The 17,027-nt window shown below is 36.3% G+C and overlaps 1 protein-coding gene across 3 annotated transcripts in view; it reads right to left on the bottom strand.

Moving 5' to 3' along the window:
* Positions 1-17,027, bottom strand: part of PHIP (pleckstrin homology domain interacting protein) — a 106,179-nt gene that overhangs the window by 35,472 nt on the left and 53,680 nt on the right. For 2 of the 3 annotated variants that reach the window (XM_040060607.2, XM_040060608.2), the window contains exons 16-20: positions 16,525-16,653; positions 11,382-11,607; positions 8,328-8,465; positions 7,107-7,290; positions 6,314-6,437 (exon numbers count right to left, since the gene is read on the bottom strand). In XM_040060607.2, coding sequence (XP_039916541.1) covers positions 6,314-6,437; positions 7,107-7,290; positions 8,328-8,465; positions 11,382-11,607; positions 16,525-16,653 — 801 coding nt within the window. The remainder of the gene's footprint in view (positions 1-6,313; positions 6,438-7,106; positions 7,291-8,327; positions 8,466-11,381; positions 11,608-16,524; positions 16,654-17,027) is intronic. The other variant, XM_040060609.2, reaches the window with a different exon arrangement.

Genomic DNA, 17,027 nt, shown 5'->3' with positions numbered 1-17,027 from the left:
TTCTGTCCTTGTGTCTAGTTGGGGTCATTATCACTGACAGCACAGCTACCAGAGACATTTCTAATGGGACTGCTCAGCAATCAGCATTCTAACATTGCCCGAGACTTTTGAGACCTGGGGCACTCATTCCTCCTTCTGGATTCAAACTGGCAGCACACACCAGATCTCCTCAAGCTGTTCTGACCTGACCCAGAACAGCTCCAAGACAACCCTAAGCCCAGTGGCCGAGCCCATCACACAGCCTTCTGTCCTTCAGCCTTCTGGGACTGCTCACTTCTCATCAAGCTCTCAAGATTCATTACTGAAGCAAAGAGGTCACAAAGGCCAGCGTTATAGTAACTCGTTTCTGCTACAGAATGGCAACTTTCTCACCATGAAACATAGCAGAGAAAACAGGGACAAGAGAATGGAATCACATAACACCAATGAAACAAATTAATCAAGTATCTGTTACAATAAGGGGGACATATTTTGCAGAAGCTACATTACAGCTTTACTGCAATGTTCATGTCTTCTCTCTAGAAACAAAAGTCCTAAAACCTTACCTCACCGTATCTCTTCAGACGTGAAGTTTCTCAAACAGTTATCGTAAATACAGATTTTCCCGACTCAAATAGAACTACAGATGCTTGGAAAACTGAAGCACTTCGCATTACTCTTTGGTTTTGAAAAGAGCTCTTCTCTTTTGGCAGTTCAAAGCTTGAGGGAAAACACACTCCAGCCCCTCTGCCCCAATCATTTCTTCATGGAAAAATGTAATACCACTGTACAAATATTGGGTCATAGTGATGCTGAAGGGTAACAAACTGTTTTGGGAAAGATACAATGCCAAAACAAGAACAGAAAAAACCCAAGGAAAACAAAACCACAAGTACTTATCTGTGAGTAAGAGAATGACAGAATGAAGTTGGAAAGGATCTCTAGATGACACCATACCTATACACACTGCTCGAGCAGGGATGAGAAAAGGGGCCATAAGGTATACAATTGCCTAATCTTGCCAAAAAATTATATTTTAACATCATTCCTATTCAACTTAGCTTTTCAAAATCTGAAGAGAAGCTGTAAGGCAGAACTTTCTTTGTTTCGGGGAGGGGTAGAACTGAATGTGAAGGTTTGACTATAAAGCACTACAAGTTTTTTTGTGACAAAATGTAATTACCACCAGCATGTTCACCTATAACAGAGGAAACACAGCTGATGCGTCCTCTCTCTCAATATATAACCTAAAGAAAGAGCTTGAAATTGTACTCTCAACTCTAACTGGGCCGGGAAATTAAGCCAAGATAACCTATGATTTGAGATTCAATCATCACTTTCTCTCTCAACATTTTGATGAACAGTCATGTATGCTGACAAGTACCTTGTCCAAGGCTTCCAGTCAGTATCAGAGCACATCTATTGATACACCAGAAATTACAGCTCCTGTCAGAACAGCTTTTCTGTCAAATAAAAATTATGGCATTTCCTGTATTTGAGAGGGATACTGGACACTGCTAGGGGGTCTTGGCAACATCATTTGTGAGATATACAGTGGAAAACCAGCCGTGTCCTGACTAATCACACCACAGTGCATGCTATGATCCTTATGACTCTCACAGCGCTGGGAAGCACAGCTTTGCTGCAGTCTCATACAGGGCTGAAGCAATTTTGGGAAGGTTTGGCCGTAACAATTTCATGGAATTTCTTAACCAGCAGCATCTACTTTTTTGTGGAAATGATTCCTCTTTCCTTAAGTCAACAGGCATTAACTTCTACTCAAGTTTAATAGGGGCAGGGCACAAGCATATGTCCAGTATCAGAACCCCAACATTAAATAGGTCTCTTGCCTGGCATTTTCACTTTGGCCAAAGAGCACCCTTCCACCATCTCCTCAAGTCTGCATCAGTAACTGATTACTCAGTTTTCACTCTTCCCACATCACATCTATGTAAAGAATTAGTAAGAACCGTTCTAAAAGCAGTGAAGATAACAGACACTAAGCACTAAGTGCTAGGCTCTGGAGTTTTAGATTATTTTCCTCTTAACATCTTGCTGATTAATTAGAAGTATTGTTTAAATAACATAAAAGTAGAAAAACTTATTTCTGTGGAACACAAATAAGCCACTTTCAGCAGAACAAAGCACATGTTTCTCCTCCCTGGATTCTGTTAGTTTACAATACGGTCATTTGCACCCACCAAAACAGAGGCCTATGCCTACTTTTGTCCATCCATAACAATCACCCATATTAATTCCTTGAAATTTTGGTTTTACATTTCTACTCAATGATAATGAGGAATAGTTTCATTTTTGTCACATTTTACTAGGACGTGCATCACATCAACCCTCTAGTGTACAGAAATTTCACACTCTTAAATATTTATCAAAATGCTCTAATCCCAGTTGTTCAATAAACTAATCCTCTACTAAACTACTTAGACTGGGAATATTTACCTAAGCATGTTATTTATCTCAAATTTCATCTGCTGCTGAAAACAAGTACTATGGAATACAGTTCTATTTTGAAGATGCAAAATTTCCATTTTGTCCTCTTTCATTAATGTATTGGGGTTCAAGCTTCTGCTGTTTGCTTTTTTAAGGTGTTGTTGTTGTTGTTGTTTAATAATAGAAAAAACCCTATTCCTCACAAATTACTTTGAAAGTCAAACCAAATTCATCATTCAGCCTGCAGGTCATCGATACTAAATACTATTTACTAAATACTATTCAGGTCAAAATACCCAAGGTTTTAGTTTCTCCCCCACAACTACATTAGTCCCTTATGCAATCATATATAAACACTTTTCTATATGACCTGTGTCAAAGAAATGTGAGCTTTTAATAGCAGAATACTTACATGACTTCCATTTAAATTGCAGACATTGTTAAAGAAGAAAGACTGAGCCATAATCCTGTACTACTTTTATCACACCCTACAATGACCCTGGATTAAAAATTAGCAATAGGACTTTGGAATCTCCTCAAAATGTAGCTACAGCTGCTCTGTGTTTTTCCTTATTGACCTACACTTTAGCTTGAAATCCAAAATGCTAATAATAATTACTCCTGCCCATCTTTTCATTTTACTTCTGTATTTTTTTCTTCTTTCAGTTAGAAGGGAAGAAGGGAACAAAAGAAAATACTACTTTATCATTATTATATGAACAGACCTGATAAATTTCAAAAGTCGATATAAAAATCAGTATTTCCTATTGGTATGAATACAACTGAATTTTCCTATGAAGACAATGTTTTAAATGCAAGCCTTGTTTTATTCTGCTCCTGAGAAGCTGACAGTAACTACAGAGTGAGACATTTCCTATAATTCTTGATTATGTAGTTCTTAGGTCTAGAGATTACTGGAAGAGAGTGTCTTGCCCTGTATTTTGTTGCAGGTGTTCCCCATCTCCTTTAGAGCATAAATTCTCTCATTAAACCTGTAAGAATTCACTATGCAATAAGTCTTGCAACAGGACTGTTACGTAAGTTACAAGGAATCAGTATCAAAACGTACTGGACGTTTTCAGGGGAAAGGAAGATTTACACTGTGATTTCCAGTTCTATCTTCAACCTAATGCAGCTTTATTTAAAGTCATACCATCACGGTAAAGAACAGCAGCAAAAGAGCAACTGTAAAGAAGTTATTAATTTCTATTTAAAACAAGCCTAAAAATATTGCACAACAGTTGTTGGACTGCAGTGAATCTTGTTTCTCTTCCCAAGTGTTTATTTGAATATATTGTGAATACTACAGAAGATGACAATTTCAATTCACTATTCCTGTTTTTCAGACACTCCTGAGCAGAAGGGTTACTCTTGTTAAGTGTAAGCAACAACAAAAATCATGAAAATATGAGCAGTTAATTTAATTGTGATACTCAATCACTCAAGATCAAACACCTTTTTCTTCTTGAAATGTGCTTATTTAAAGCCTATGGGATATCTGTTTATTTCTGAATCTGAGATTTTATTCAAGGGACTTGAATTAGTGTATTTCTCAGCAGTCTGAGTCCCCCCAAAAGAGACATATTTAATGAAGAATCAGCTGTTGAAGAATACGACCTCTTTATTCCAAGATGCCATAAACGAAGTATTCAGTAGGGTTTATGAAGGCTTCAGGTGTTCTGAAAGTATTACTAAGTATATCAGTAATTTTTATATAGAAAATTTACTGACATGCTCAAATGAAAAGACTATGATTGCCTGGGGTTTTTCATTATTTCCTCAGAAGAAAAGTGGAAAGTGACTAAAGGATTGACCAAGTTCTCTCCCTCACATTCTGAGAATCCAGATCACAGAATCCAAATACATGAAACTGTTATTTCTAAGTAGCAGTTGCTCTGAAGGCTTTCAAGGACATAACTATCTGCAATAAAAATGTGGGGCTCAAATGATTCAGTGCTACTGTTACAGTTTGGAGACTAAAAAGTCTTTTTTAAAATGGGATTTTAAAAAATATTTGCTTCAAGTTTCTTATTTCAAAGGTATAAAAGTAATTGCAAACCCCAAAATGCTAGCCTATTCTGTTAAACTTTCATGTCCTAGTGATATTTTAGAAGAAAACTGTAACCCAATTAGAAATTTAATGGTAATTTGGTATCAATTCACATTATCAGGAAGGATCTTCTGACAAGGCTGTAGCTAAAGACAAGGGGGGAAAAAAATAGAAACTCTTGAGCAGTGCAACTGTTTAAATAAACTAAAAGCAAGTGTATAATTCATCACCAAAATACATCCCTTCAAGATAGGAAAAAACTGCTGAAATCTGAATTTGTCAGGCCATTTGCTATTACTCTCAAAAGAGAAGTTAGAGTGACAAAGACTTCCGATGTCCTGGTATTTCACTAGAGTCCTGTCATGTGGCATAAAGCTTCCCCCTCAATGTACAAAAACTGGAGACAAAGGTGAACAAATTTTCTTCACTGTATCTTGGGAAAACACTCGATGTTGGTGACTGCAGAACTGAAAAGAGTGCGTCAGTACTATTTTTTAAGATAGCGATGCACTCAAATTTAAATACGTGAAAAAAATTGAAGGAAAAAGTAAGAAATTAATAAAGAAATTTAAAGTTAAATTACTGTGGGTAGGGGAGCCTTCACATAATTTCTTTTGAACTCTTTGGTTGAGCATGAAAAAAGTAGCAAAACAATACTCAATTTTAACATCAAATATAAACATGCTAATGTCAATCTCTACTACATATAAAATTAACTCATCATTATTAAAAATTACAGAATCACTACAAAGCATCTGGAATTTACTTATTTTGAGATTGCTTTTAATCTCAGTTCCTTCCGTCACAAGAAAGCAAGCAATAAACAGCACAGGCATTAAGCATGGTACTCTAATATAAGAGCTGCAGTCTTTTGCATACTTGTTCTTTTTATTTCATTTATTAATTTTTCCACCTTAGATCCCAGAAGTGATTTTTACTTTCCAGTTGCAACTGCTCCCATTTGCAGGTGTTCCTGGAGACTGTATTTTACACAAGATTTTGATTGAAGGTGAAAACAGTCTCCTCTACATTAAGGATACTACAGAACCCAAAGCATGGGTTCTCCTTTACAGTTGCTAAAATTTAATTCCCTTATTACAAAAACATAGTTGGTTATTTAGCTAGAAAAGCATAAATAAGCATGTGCAATTCATAGTTAATTTTAAACAAAGATATAAAAGCTTTCTATAAACAGAATATACATCCTTCAATTTTTTTAACCAGCAAAAAGATGCAAGATGATAATTTTTTGCAAGTTATATTAAAAAAAAATAAGTCACTTATGACATTTTAATTCTTAATACAACTTATTTCCATCTACTTAATCTATCCTGTTTTTATCTTTTCTGAAAATGTACTCCCAGCTCTAGGAAAAAGCATGACTTAGATGTATTCCATAACGGCCCACAATATGATTTTTAGGGTACCATGAGTGAAAATACATAGTTCTCTATTTGGAGATGTATTTAATGTGTTAAGGTTAAGAAGTGTGACTTGAGTTTTAATAGAACCTTTCCACAGAACGGTATGCCAAACAGACAACAGCAGCAGGGTGTATTGATTAACAGTGACAGACTCCCTACAGCAAATCATGTCCCTAACACCAGATATGCAGGGATTTCTCGCCACTTCTGAAAGCAATCCATGTTGTTTATTGTTAAGAACATACTGAAACATCAGTACAGACAGGCTTCCTCATTCTGGGGTGGTAAACAAACTCCTGCGCCTTGGTTTGTAAATTTAAAAGTGAGAAGAGGAATGTAAATCTATGTGACCCAACTAACTGAATTAAATTTTATGCTTCATTCTGTGATAAGTTACAGGTGGACGGCTTACCTTAGAGAAAGCAGGAATTTTGTTTTCTCTTGGAATGTGACTCATTACATGTTTTCTTTTCTCTTCTGATCGATACACCCTTATTTCTTCTTCTCCCTTTGCTGTTCTCCATTCTTCCTGTCTACTGAAAATAGAAAACTGAGATGTTAACTTTAAAGGACATTACTACAACTACAACTGAGAGGATCTATTCCAAACCATGGAATAGAGAAATTCAACATCTATAACAGTCTTTGAACAGCAGGTCGCTTTACAGTGAGCATATGGCTTTAAATTAGCCTTTTTCAAACAAAGCAAGATTTTCACCTTATTTCATTAATCCAGAGTTGTTTATGCCTGACTATGGCATGTCAGGTTTTTTGACTTACTGATTTAAATATTCATCACAAGAGGTAATTACTGAAAAAATTAAAGTTCCAGTTTGGAAGCCAAAATTCATCTCAGGCACTTAAGAGATTAGGTCAGTATTCCAGCCATAAAATGCCATATGATGACAGGAATTAAAACATGTAATCTTACACTACAAGTCAGAAGATACTGAGGCAATTATATTGCCTATACAAGTTCAATTACTGTGTCATTCATTAAATGGACAATTTTTATTCCCAATCCTTCTAGAATTCCAAGATTTTTCAAGTGATACACAAACAAGTGATTTCAAACTGAAACTGATTTTAAAAGAAATTGGAGATGACAAAATAGAAAATGAATGACAATGCGAATGGCGACAGGAATTCCAAAACCGCTCCATTTAATTAAGTTCACCTCAGTAAAATTCTCTATCCATGTTTACCTGGCTACACCAGAAGACAGTTCAGGCACAACCACCCTGCGACTCCAAGCCACAAGGTCCCGCTCAGTGGCTATTTCACTTCTTGGTGCGTTGCTGTGCATCTGACGCACACCTTCAATTTGTCCACTGCGCCTTAACCCAATATTTGGTGGGGAATGTACTTCTGAGGTAGAGCTTACAGATCCTGGAAAGTCAAAAAGCAATAGTTCTTGATCTGAAACTGTTAGGGAAGCATTTGATAAGAAAAACTTGGAATGAAAAGGAAAAGAATAACTTTACTTGATCTAGTATTTCAAAAGAAATCATATTAACTGAGTGTAAGCATTTCAGTAGTTTCTACAGTCACCACAACACAGCACAAACAGCTACTGGGATGCAGCACTCTGTTTAAAAATTCACATTGAGAAGAAGCAGATGTACCAACAATCTGAAGTGAAGCAAATGTTTGCTTCCTTAAAAATACCTTTGAAAACATTTATGCAAAGCTGATTATTGCTATTGCACCCTAGAGCTGTGTTATAGAACAGTGAGCTATTTCACTGAATCACTCCTTAAACTCCTTCTACCTTCAAAAAAAAGAATGCCTCAACACTAGAAATCAGGAATCAAGCTGTAAAATTTAAAGACAAAAAACTGAAATGGTAAAGAGGTTAAAAATAACCAAACCAACCCAAAACAAAACCACACACACATGCTAGAGCTTTCAAACATCTACAAAGTAGAAATACCAACATTTTTCCTTATCCTTACACACACAAGCTAATCCTGCTTACTTTAGTGGATTGCTAACCATAATTTTTTAAGTGTTGAAAACTACTGTGTACACTAGTGCAAGACACCGAAATGTGGAAGAGCTTTGCAGAGAAATAAGTAGTTCCTTCCACTTTTTTTCCTCCTATGTCCTTATTTGAAAGAAATCAGATTTCAAACAACTAGACAGCCAGTTCCAGATTACAGAGTAGGGTAGTTACCTCTAAGGGAATGCAGCTGCTGCAATTCCCTGAGTGAGAAGACAATAACAAAGATAAATTTGTAATGTTATGAACATCAACATTTTGCAAAAGGTAAAAGAAAAAAAAAAAGTTGGGAAAGCTGTACTATTTTCTACACCTCCATACCTCCTTTCTACTAGTTCAACAAAATGCACAGATCGTGGACAATATAAAGGGATTTATGTTTTTTCCAACTCCCAGCCTCAACACCCATCCCCCAGTGATCTACCTCTGCTTATCCGGCTGGTGCTACTGGTTCCTGCCTCCACAGAACGTCTCTGGTCCTGCTCTTGCTGAAGTCTTTGAATCATGCTATCCAACGGACTAATTTCTTGATTTACTTGCTGACTAAGAACTTGATTCAATCCTGTGAAGTAAAATATACAGGAGAACAACACACAAATGTAAAATTTTAAGAAATTAATGCTACAGACAGCTCATCTAAGTTTTAGCTTTGAAACAAGTACAGTAAATTATCATACACGTAACTATGTGCTAATGCTTATTTTTCTAACAGCCATTTATTAAAACAGGACAACTTCTTTTCTTAATATATTTGAGAACACTATTATTTTCTGGAGCAAGGTCAAGATGACCCCGTTTCACTTCTAATAAAAGGTTAAATTTGATCAAGTGCCAGCAAGCCACAGAAGCTTAACACAACTGTTGTTTGTCAGCTCAGTCAATTCAAATTCTTCAAATGCAAGATTAGCCTGTCTCAAATGCATTAAAAAACACTTTATAAGGTTCAATGAAAGAACTGTATCAAGAAAGTCTAACTGAATTAGAAAATAATTATCTATACTGTAGAACACCAAGCAGTAAAAATGTTTAGTTGAGCTCCACATGAACATAATGACCACACAGATCAAGTAATGGTAATTTTCTTTGGTATGTAAAACAGCCAAGAAACCTCCTTTTGAGTAGGTCTTGTGAATAGAAGATGGGAAATAGTTCCAAAGACGTGATCACAAGGTGATAATACTGTTTCTGAGCAGCAAGCAAAATACACTGCACATAAGCATGAACAACACAAAACCTGTTTTCATACTTAAAAAGATCACAAAAAACATTTAGAGAGGTATAGAGAAAAAGACAAGGGTTACAGTGCTGATTCAAAAAGAAGTCAGACATCTCCACACAGAATAGTGAGATGGTGGAGTGGAATGGTGGGAAGCTCTAGTCAAGAGAAGCAGAACTTGCTAAACTTTGTAATGAGGAATAACAATGTTCAAAGAAACAAGATATATAAATTATTTTTCCAGCATGATTCCAAAGAAATATCACAGTATAAATTGCACTTTGTGAGATCAAAGACTAGATATTACAGTAATTGTGCTACGAAATGAAAAGCTTTGATTATGTGGCTCCACAGAAGCTGTTATCTCTTAACAATATGCAGAAAAAACCAAATATTTAAGATAGTGTTCTCAGGCTTTAAAGGTTATTGAAGTCAACTTCCCTAAAGCAGCAGAACCTTGGAATAATGGAATGAGCTCTTATATAACCACAGATGGATGTTTTCTGACTCATGTTAAGTGAGACAGATTAATTTGTCAATCTCATGAGCAGACACACTGTCTACCGAGGACAACGGGAAATACTACTAATAACCCAAGAATGATCTTAAATAAGGAAACTGCTATCAAAACAAAATGAATGTTTTTATGTACCTAACCTGTACAAGCAAGAAACAGCAAGCGGTTTCTTTTTAAATGAAATAATAAAGACACTGGTGTATACTTGATTTTTACAAAACATCTTGGTTAAAAGGAGTTTCATCTTTATCAAGACAGTAAATCAAGTATGACTATCTGAATTCCCCCTACTCTTAGAAGTTTCTACAGAAACAAGAAATAAATGGTCAGAGTGAGATGCATCAAATCCCACAACAAAGCTTCAGAAAGAGAAGGAACTTACTTAGTGGAAGGGAACATATAAAATATATAAACACTGTTTAGGTCTGCATACAGCTGCATTGTTGCTATATTGTAAAAAGGTAGAAAAATGTCTTGCATTTCTCCATCACCTGTCAATCTGGCAGATGGCTCCCTGCTATTAAACAAAATGCTAAGGACACCATCTTCCTAAAAACATTCACGTGTCATGCAGACAGACCACTAAATTTAATTTTGTTGGGTCTGAGTGCAGAGTCTGACTTGTTTCAAAACATATTGAAGAATGTGCCCATATTCAAAGTTGGAGAATTTCACAATGCAATAGATTCATACTTTAACTGTAACAATGAAATAAAGTCATATCCCTCCCTAAAAAATAATTCTGTTTGAAAGCCACTAGCTAAGAAATTCACATTCACGGGGAAGTCTATTTTCCTTCTTACAGTTGCTTCTCAGGTACCATTTCTCCCTGTAACTTTGGAGGAAATAAGGAAATCCTCCCTTAAAAATATTTAAATATTCACTGTCCTATAATCCTGAGGTCTACAAATAAGGATATAGAGATATTTTGGTAAAAACACTCTCAAGTTACCCTTCCTGGAATGTCTGACACACCACAGGCTTAAGTATCATGAACATATAAACTACAATTTACAGGAACCGTTTCCATATATATTCAAGAATATCCAAATAGTTAACAATGCTTATTTTGAAAACATTTAAAGCTACTTTCACCAGCCACTGTTTGCTTATTCATACTAATATCAAACTAGGCATTGTTTTTCCATCCCTACCCATGTGAAACACCTTTAGGCAGTTTCCAACAGCCAGCCGTTGGCCCAATGTATGTGTGTTCTTCTCGTGTCAAGTGCATGAGAATAAAATTTTTCATTGAACTTCCTAGGTTTTCTATCTTTATCAAGTCTTCAGTTCTTTAACCAAATCACCAAAGCTTAAAATTAATGATTGCCTTCAACTAAAGAGGAAGAGAATTTTGTTTCTTTCAGATGTCATCTCATTTTTCTGTTCTTGTAGGAGTTACTTTTTTACCTGATCTGTGGAAGATCAGTCTATTTCCTAAGTTTTGTAAAGCAGGAAACCTTATGCCAAAGAGATAACAGAGAGCTCACACAGCATTATACATTGCTCCAGTAATGAAACTAACTCTGAGCTAACTGGTGTTGTAGCATCAACTAGTGCCAAATTGATTGATGACAATACTATGAATGAAATTCTCACAAGCAATCAGTGCCAAAGGCATTGTAATTCTTCCACACTGTATGAACTACTATGCCCATAAATGAAGAAAAAGGAAAAAGTGAAAGTGTAGAACAACTGAAGGTAACTAGATAAACTACTGTTCAGTGAAGTGAAATTTTCCATACCTGAAGATGTCACTCCCATCTGAGGAATAAGCTGTTCCTCCCTGCAGTTCTCACGACCAGGAACTAGTCTTTGATACCTTGCAGGATGAGGGTTGCCATCCACATCAACCAAAAATGGGGGAGGCATAAGGTGTGGAGCCTGCTGTGTCTGTTCATCCAGGACAAAGTTGTTGGCATCACGGATAAGGGGCCGATAATCACTATGAAAGAACATCTGATCTGCTATCTGTAAACAAAGTCATTTTGTAATTTTTTTAAAGAGCCTATTACAAAAGCATACAGAAGAGAACTGCCAAAAGTATTTTTAACAGCGGTACTCATGGGCACTTTTGCAAAAAACAGGGCTATAAGCTGATGTGTTTATTTCAGTTTAAAGGGGAACATTTAATGACTCCATTATTATTTTGTTTCAAAGTACTCTGTTCTATATTACACTGCAAAGAGAATAATCCACATGTTTGAGGGTGGGAAGCATTTAAAGAATAGGGGAATAGGGTAATATTTAACTACTAGAAGACATCTGACCAAATACAGCATTAATGTATTAGTTTATAAATTTTCTTCTATAGTCTCAATATATGAATAAATTTTCTGATAATAAAAAATTGTGTCACTGACTTGAGATATGGTGCAGGCAGAAGACATGGGAAAATATTTATTATATCAGGGCATTGCCAAATATATTAACACCACCAAAATATATATATCCTTACTATAATGCTAGATATTGGAAAAAGTTTCAGTCAATAAAATAAAGCCAAGATAAAAATTTAATTTTTCACTAAGTTTTCTTTTTTATTTCTGTCCACCTGCTCCTAATTTATTATAGATGACTTCCCACAGACCCTCAAGACTGAAGAATATTTTTGTCCAAATAAATATAAAAATATGTATGCTCCATCCCTTACTGGTATTGTATCTCAATATTGTGTAAGAAGAAAGATATTGAAGCACAAAGAGAAAAGAAAAATGAATAGAAGACAAGCTGATGCATATACTACACATCCCAAGACCACTTACTGGCAAGCAAACTCTGTGGCGGCTCACGTATTCAGTTAACTATGAACAAGTGAAAATCAAATCATAAAACCATCATTCACACAAATTAAGATTTCCAGTGCAGTATAAAACAATTAAATGATTAACTCAATGCACAGAGATCTCAAAAATATCTTGTCTTTTGAGCATGGAGAGAGGAATGCCCAAGTTGTCATAGAACATCCTCTGATTTCTGGAGAGTATGCTCTATCATGACCAATCCATAACACAGCTTACAGCAAATTGTTACGTAGAAATCAGTAAAGACAGAGATTATAGCAGCTACTCAGAGGTCTGGTCTTGATGAAAAATGTCTCCCACTCCAGAAGTAAGACGACCAGGAAACGAAGATGACAAAAGACATTTGTCAATTACCTCAGAAAGTGCATTCATATGAAGTGGATTAAAAAAAAGAAAAAGGAATCATGGGATCTAGGCATCACAAAAACTCAGAAAAATCAAAGAAAGATGCAATGGAAAAGGATTCACTTCAGAGATTCAAAAGACTACCCTTACAAAATGCATATGAACAAGGTGATATCCCACTACAGTAAAAAGCCAACTGGATGAAATCTTGTTGCCAGATTCTTTGTTAACAGAAGCTGAACTAGAAAGATTAAAATGCTTTCATGTGTGTGACTGACAGAATCAAGGCCTGATTAACACCTTTGTTTCTTCATCCTATAATAGCTCAATATGATAGAGACCAGTCCCCTAGGAGGGCTTACAATATCTCTGAAAACCATAATAGAATACACATTACTTACACCTAATATAAGTCCTCCTACTAAGTACTTCCCACACTGAGAGAAAAAAAGACTTTCCAATGGAAGGCCGTACAATCTATGAGTTTTATTATGTTGTGTCTTGGCTGTACAATGTAGTCCTCATCCCAGGTTTTGCAAGCAAAGGGAAGACCTGGTACAAGATCCCAAGGGACTTTGTTGCAATCACACTTCCCCATACCCTATATTGCAATCAAGCATAATAGAGAGAGTAAATAACAATTTTCTTCTCCATAAGATAATATGGCATTTCTCAGGGAGAACATCTCTACTGGAATCCAGGAAAACATCCTGAGAAAAATCAGAAGAATTAGACATTCCATCAGAAAACCAGCCAGAAGTACTAACAATTTATATATTATTAGAGACCAGACTGATGACAATAAGATGACATCACATCACCATTTGCATATGAGTCTTCTATTATGTAACTTCACAAACCCAGCTCAGGAATGAGCCCACAAGCTTTCCACAAGGTATGAGATCTATAGATAGATTCTCCTCCAACTGCCCACTCAAAATGCTCAGTTTGTCCAAATGGGCACAGTTACACAAAGAGGTTTTCCCCACTACCGCACCAGTCCATCATACATAAACTGTCAACTTGCACCCAAGTAATGTGGTTTGGGCAGTCTGCAGGAACAAAAGCCTTAGAAAACTCAGATCAGGCTCCCCAGGAAAGTGGTCATGGCAACAAGCCTGCCAGGGTTCAAAAAGCATTTGGGCAATGCCCTCAGGCATATGATGTGATTTGTGCAGGGCGAAGAGTTGGTCTCAATCCTAGTGGGTCCCTTTCAACTCAGAATATTCTACGATTTAAAATCAACAGAACAGTACCTTACACTTTAGAACTGCTAGGCATTGCTGGACAAGCTTCTCCCTAATCAAGAATTTCTGAAGTGCACATTCCCTGTTGACAGTGAACTCGGCTCAACTGCGGTGATGACACACTCAGATGTGCTAAGATTGGCTCAAGGAACCCCAAATAAGAAGCACATGTATCCTTTTTATTTCCCCCCATGAAAAATTACTTTACAAAAATATGTATCATCAAAAACACCCCATAAAACCCCCATAAACCCCAAACAAAAACCAAACACCCCACCCCATTCATCTTTATTGTGGCCAAGATCACACTGCAGGGGAAAGAAAGCCTAGGTATTGGTTCCAGTCAACGAGGAAATGCAGATACTACCTGAACATAACATGAAAAAAGAAAGATATAGAAAAACAAGAGCTTGTTCTCTCAGTAGGGTTAACACTATCACAGCTAGAATCACTGTCAATTCAAAAATTCAGGAATACAGGACAGGTTACCACACTTCTTTCTTCTGTAAAATTCATTTCCTCAGAGAGATGGGAAATACTTTAAAGGCCAAAAAACACATATCCTCCTAGAAAATAGTCTGACAAGATGTCTGAAACTCTCCCCAGTATCTGAGGGGAGAAAGACAGAAAAAACCCCACCATCTCCAGCACCTACCTACCTGTAGTTACATTTTCCCACAAATCAGGTCAGACAAAAACGGAGCTGATGAAACCACACATGGAAGACACCAGACACTTCCAAGATGAGTTTTCTGTGAGTGGAAGACTGAGATTAAAGTGGTAACAAATATAAATCCTATTCGCACCCATTTCTTCTATGGTCAAGAATGCAAAGAGTAACACTGGCACAGCAACAGCTGTTGAGGATTATTTTAAATCTTTCAATGAGTGAAAAATTTAAAACATAATCTTTTCTCAGGGGCTGCAGCAAAAACCCCAAGACGGCCAAGGGTCTGTAGAATTCAAGCAGGGAAAAGCAACTGTATTCATTCTACAAACAGATTTAATCCCTCACAGGTAAATTCTCAAATGGCAGTATAAGGGAAAATTCTGATCTATCACAGAAAATACCAAGACTCACAGTTTCAATTTAATTTCCAGTATTTTAAAGTAGCAGAGAATTACATACTTCCAAAATAATTGAAGACAAAAAGAAACCTGAAAGCAACCATGGACATGCTAAGAAAAATGTTCCTATTACAACAGGCCTTAAAGTCTGGAACAGTAAGAATCTTGAAACACAAAGAAAATAATCTGATAATCCTGATTTTCCTTGCTTGTGATGTCTCTGCTTCTTTGTTTTGTTTGTAATGGAAGGGGAAATGCACAGATAGTAATAACTGAGGGATACCAACAGCAGCTTTAGTACTGAGAACTTCAAATCATAGTTGAGAAAATAGGAGAAAAAATAAATCTCCAAATGCAAATCCTTCTGTAAGACTACAGAAAGAAATCCAGTAGCTTACAAGACAAAGATTAAAATTCCTTTTGCTCTCCCTCTTTCAGATCCCTCTGCACTGCTGTTTGCCAAAATGCTTTCAAAACCAGCCTGAGTCCAAAGATCCAAAGAAGGAGGCAAGATCCATAAAACAGCACTTCACCAACAGCATTCAAGTGTCAGCTACCAGAAGCAGAGATGAAAACAGAGCAGATAGGTCTTAAGGAAAGGGAGAAGAGACACAGCTAATTTCTCTCCTGGGCGGTAAAAGAAGAACTAAGATCTTGTGGACACTCCAAACCTATAGAGCATTGTATAGGTTCCCAGAGCATGTTCCTCCACAAAGGAAAAAAAAAATAACACCACATATCTTAACAGTCATGAGGGTCTGTGGCAGGACACCCACACTCAGAATACACAATGTAGACTATGACATTAGAATAAAGGCATAATATTTTAATCACTCTAATGGTGGAATATTGCTGTGTAAGCATGAAGGCATCCATGACAGCACGTCATTGACAGACATAAAATTGCATCACTAAAACATAGCACATTTTTTGTAAATAATTATCTCACAGGCTATGCAGTAATTAAGTACAGATAGCAGGAATCAGTTCTATTACACACCCATTTGGGGGTGGGGGGAGGGCATTATTTAGGAATCAGAAAAAAATATTTCAAGTAAAATGTGTAACCATTATCAGTTCCACTGCAGCTTATTCCTGTTATCCATGTGGATCCATTAGTAGATATTTGTAACTTTCTCACTTAAGAGAATAGACAGTGACTGGTTTATTTTGAAATCTGTTTTTAAATTATTATTATAATTTTGAACTTCCCATGTAAACAGTAGCTTAACAGAATGTTTCCATAATTGAAAAAAAAAGACAGTGAAAGAAATCTCATTGTAAACAAGAGGCACTCAAAACATCCCATATTAATGGCTTAAAATTGTGTCAAGACACGCCCTCTTGAAATGAAGCTCTGAAGAAAAGTTTGCACAAATGCATTCAACACAGACAAACATTTTGATTAACATCTTGCACTGTACCTTGTCATATTTGCTACTGGAACCAAAGCCAAAAATCAGAAGGTGACCGTGAGAATCAGTACATGCAAAATGCTGTCCATCAGGAGAGCACTTGCAGTCAAAAACTGCACCATGTCCTTGTCCTTCAATCTGAAATACATCAACATACAAAATAATTAACAGAAATTAATAATTTTCAATTATGATTCTCAAAACTGTGATGCTGACATCAAAATTTATTATAAAATCTGTATGACAATATACTGCTAGATGGAAGTTACTTTAAAACAAAGCTTACTTTTTTAGCTATTCACTTTCCAGTGAATTTTGTAATAATGCTCATGAAAGATTCCAAATTGATAGCAGTAGAAACTGACAGACTTTATCCACAAAGCAGGCACAGTATAGGAAGTGAAACTAAAAGCTTCCCCTTGAACGTCCTGCTAATGAGCCTAACCAGAGAGCTGGGCCCAGCTCAGGGCTTAGTCACTACACCCTTTCCATCCTCTGCCTTCTCGCTAAGC

Source organism: Hirundo rustica, chromosome 3 (genome assembly GCF_015227805.2).
Source record: "Hirundo rustica isolate bHirRus1 chromosome 3, bHirRus1.pri.v3, whole genome shotgun sequence".
Taxonomy (NCBI): Eukaryota; Metazoa; Chordata; class Aves; order Passeriformes; family Hirundinidae; genus Hirundo; species Hirundo rustica.
The sequence above is the reverse complement of the archived record's forward strand: the minus strand, read 5'-3'. Positions and strand labels throughout refer to the sequence as shown.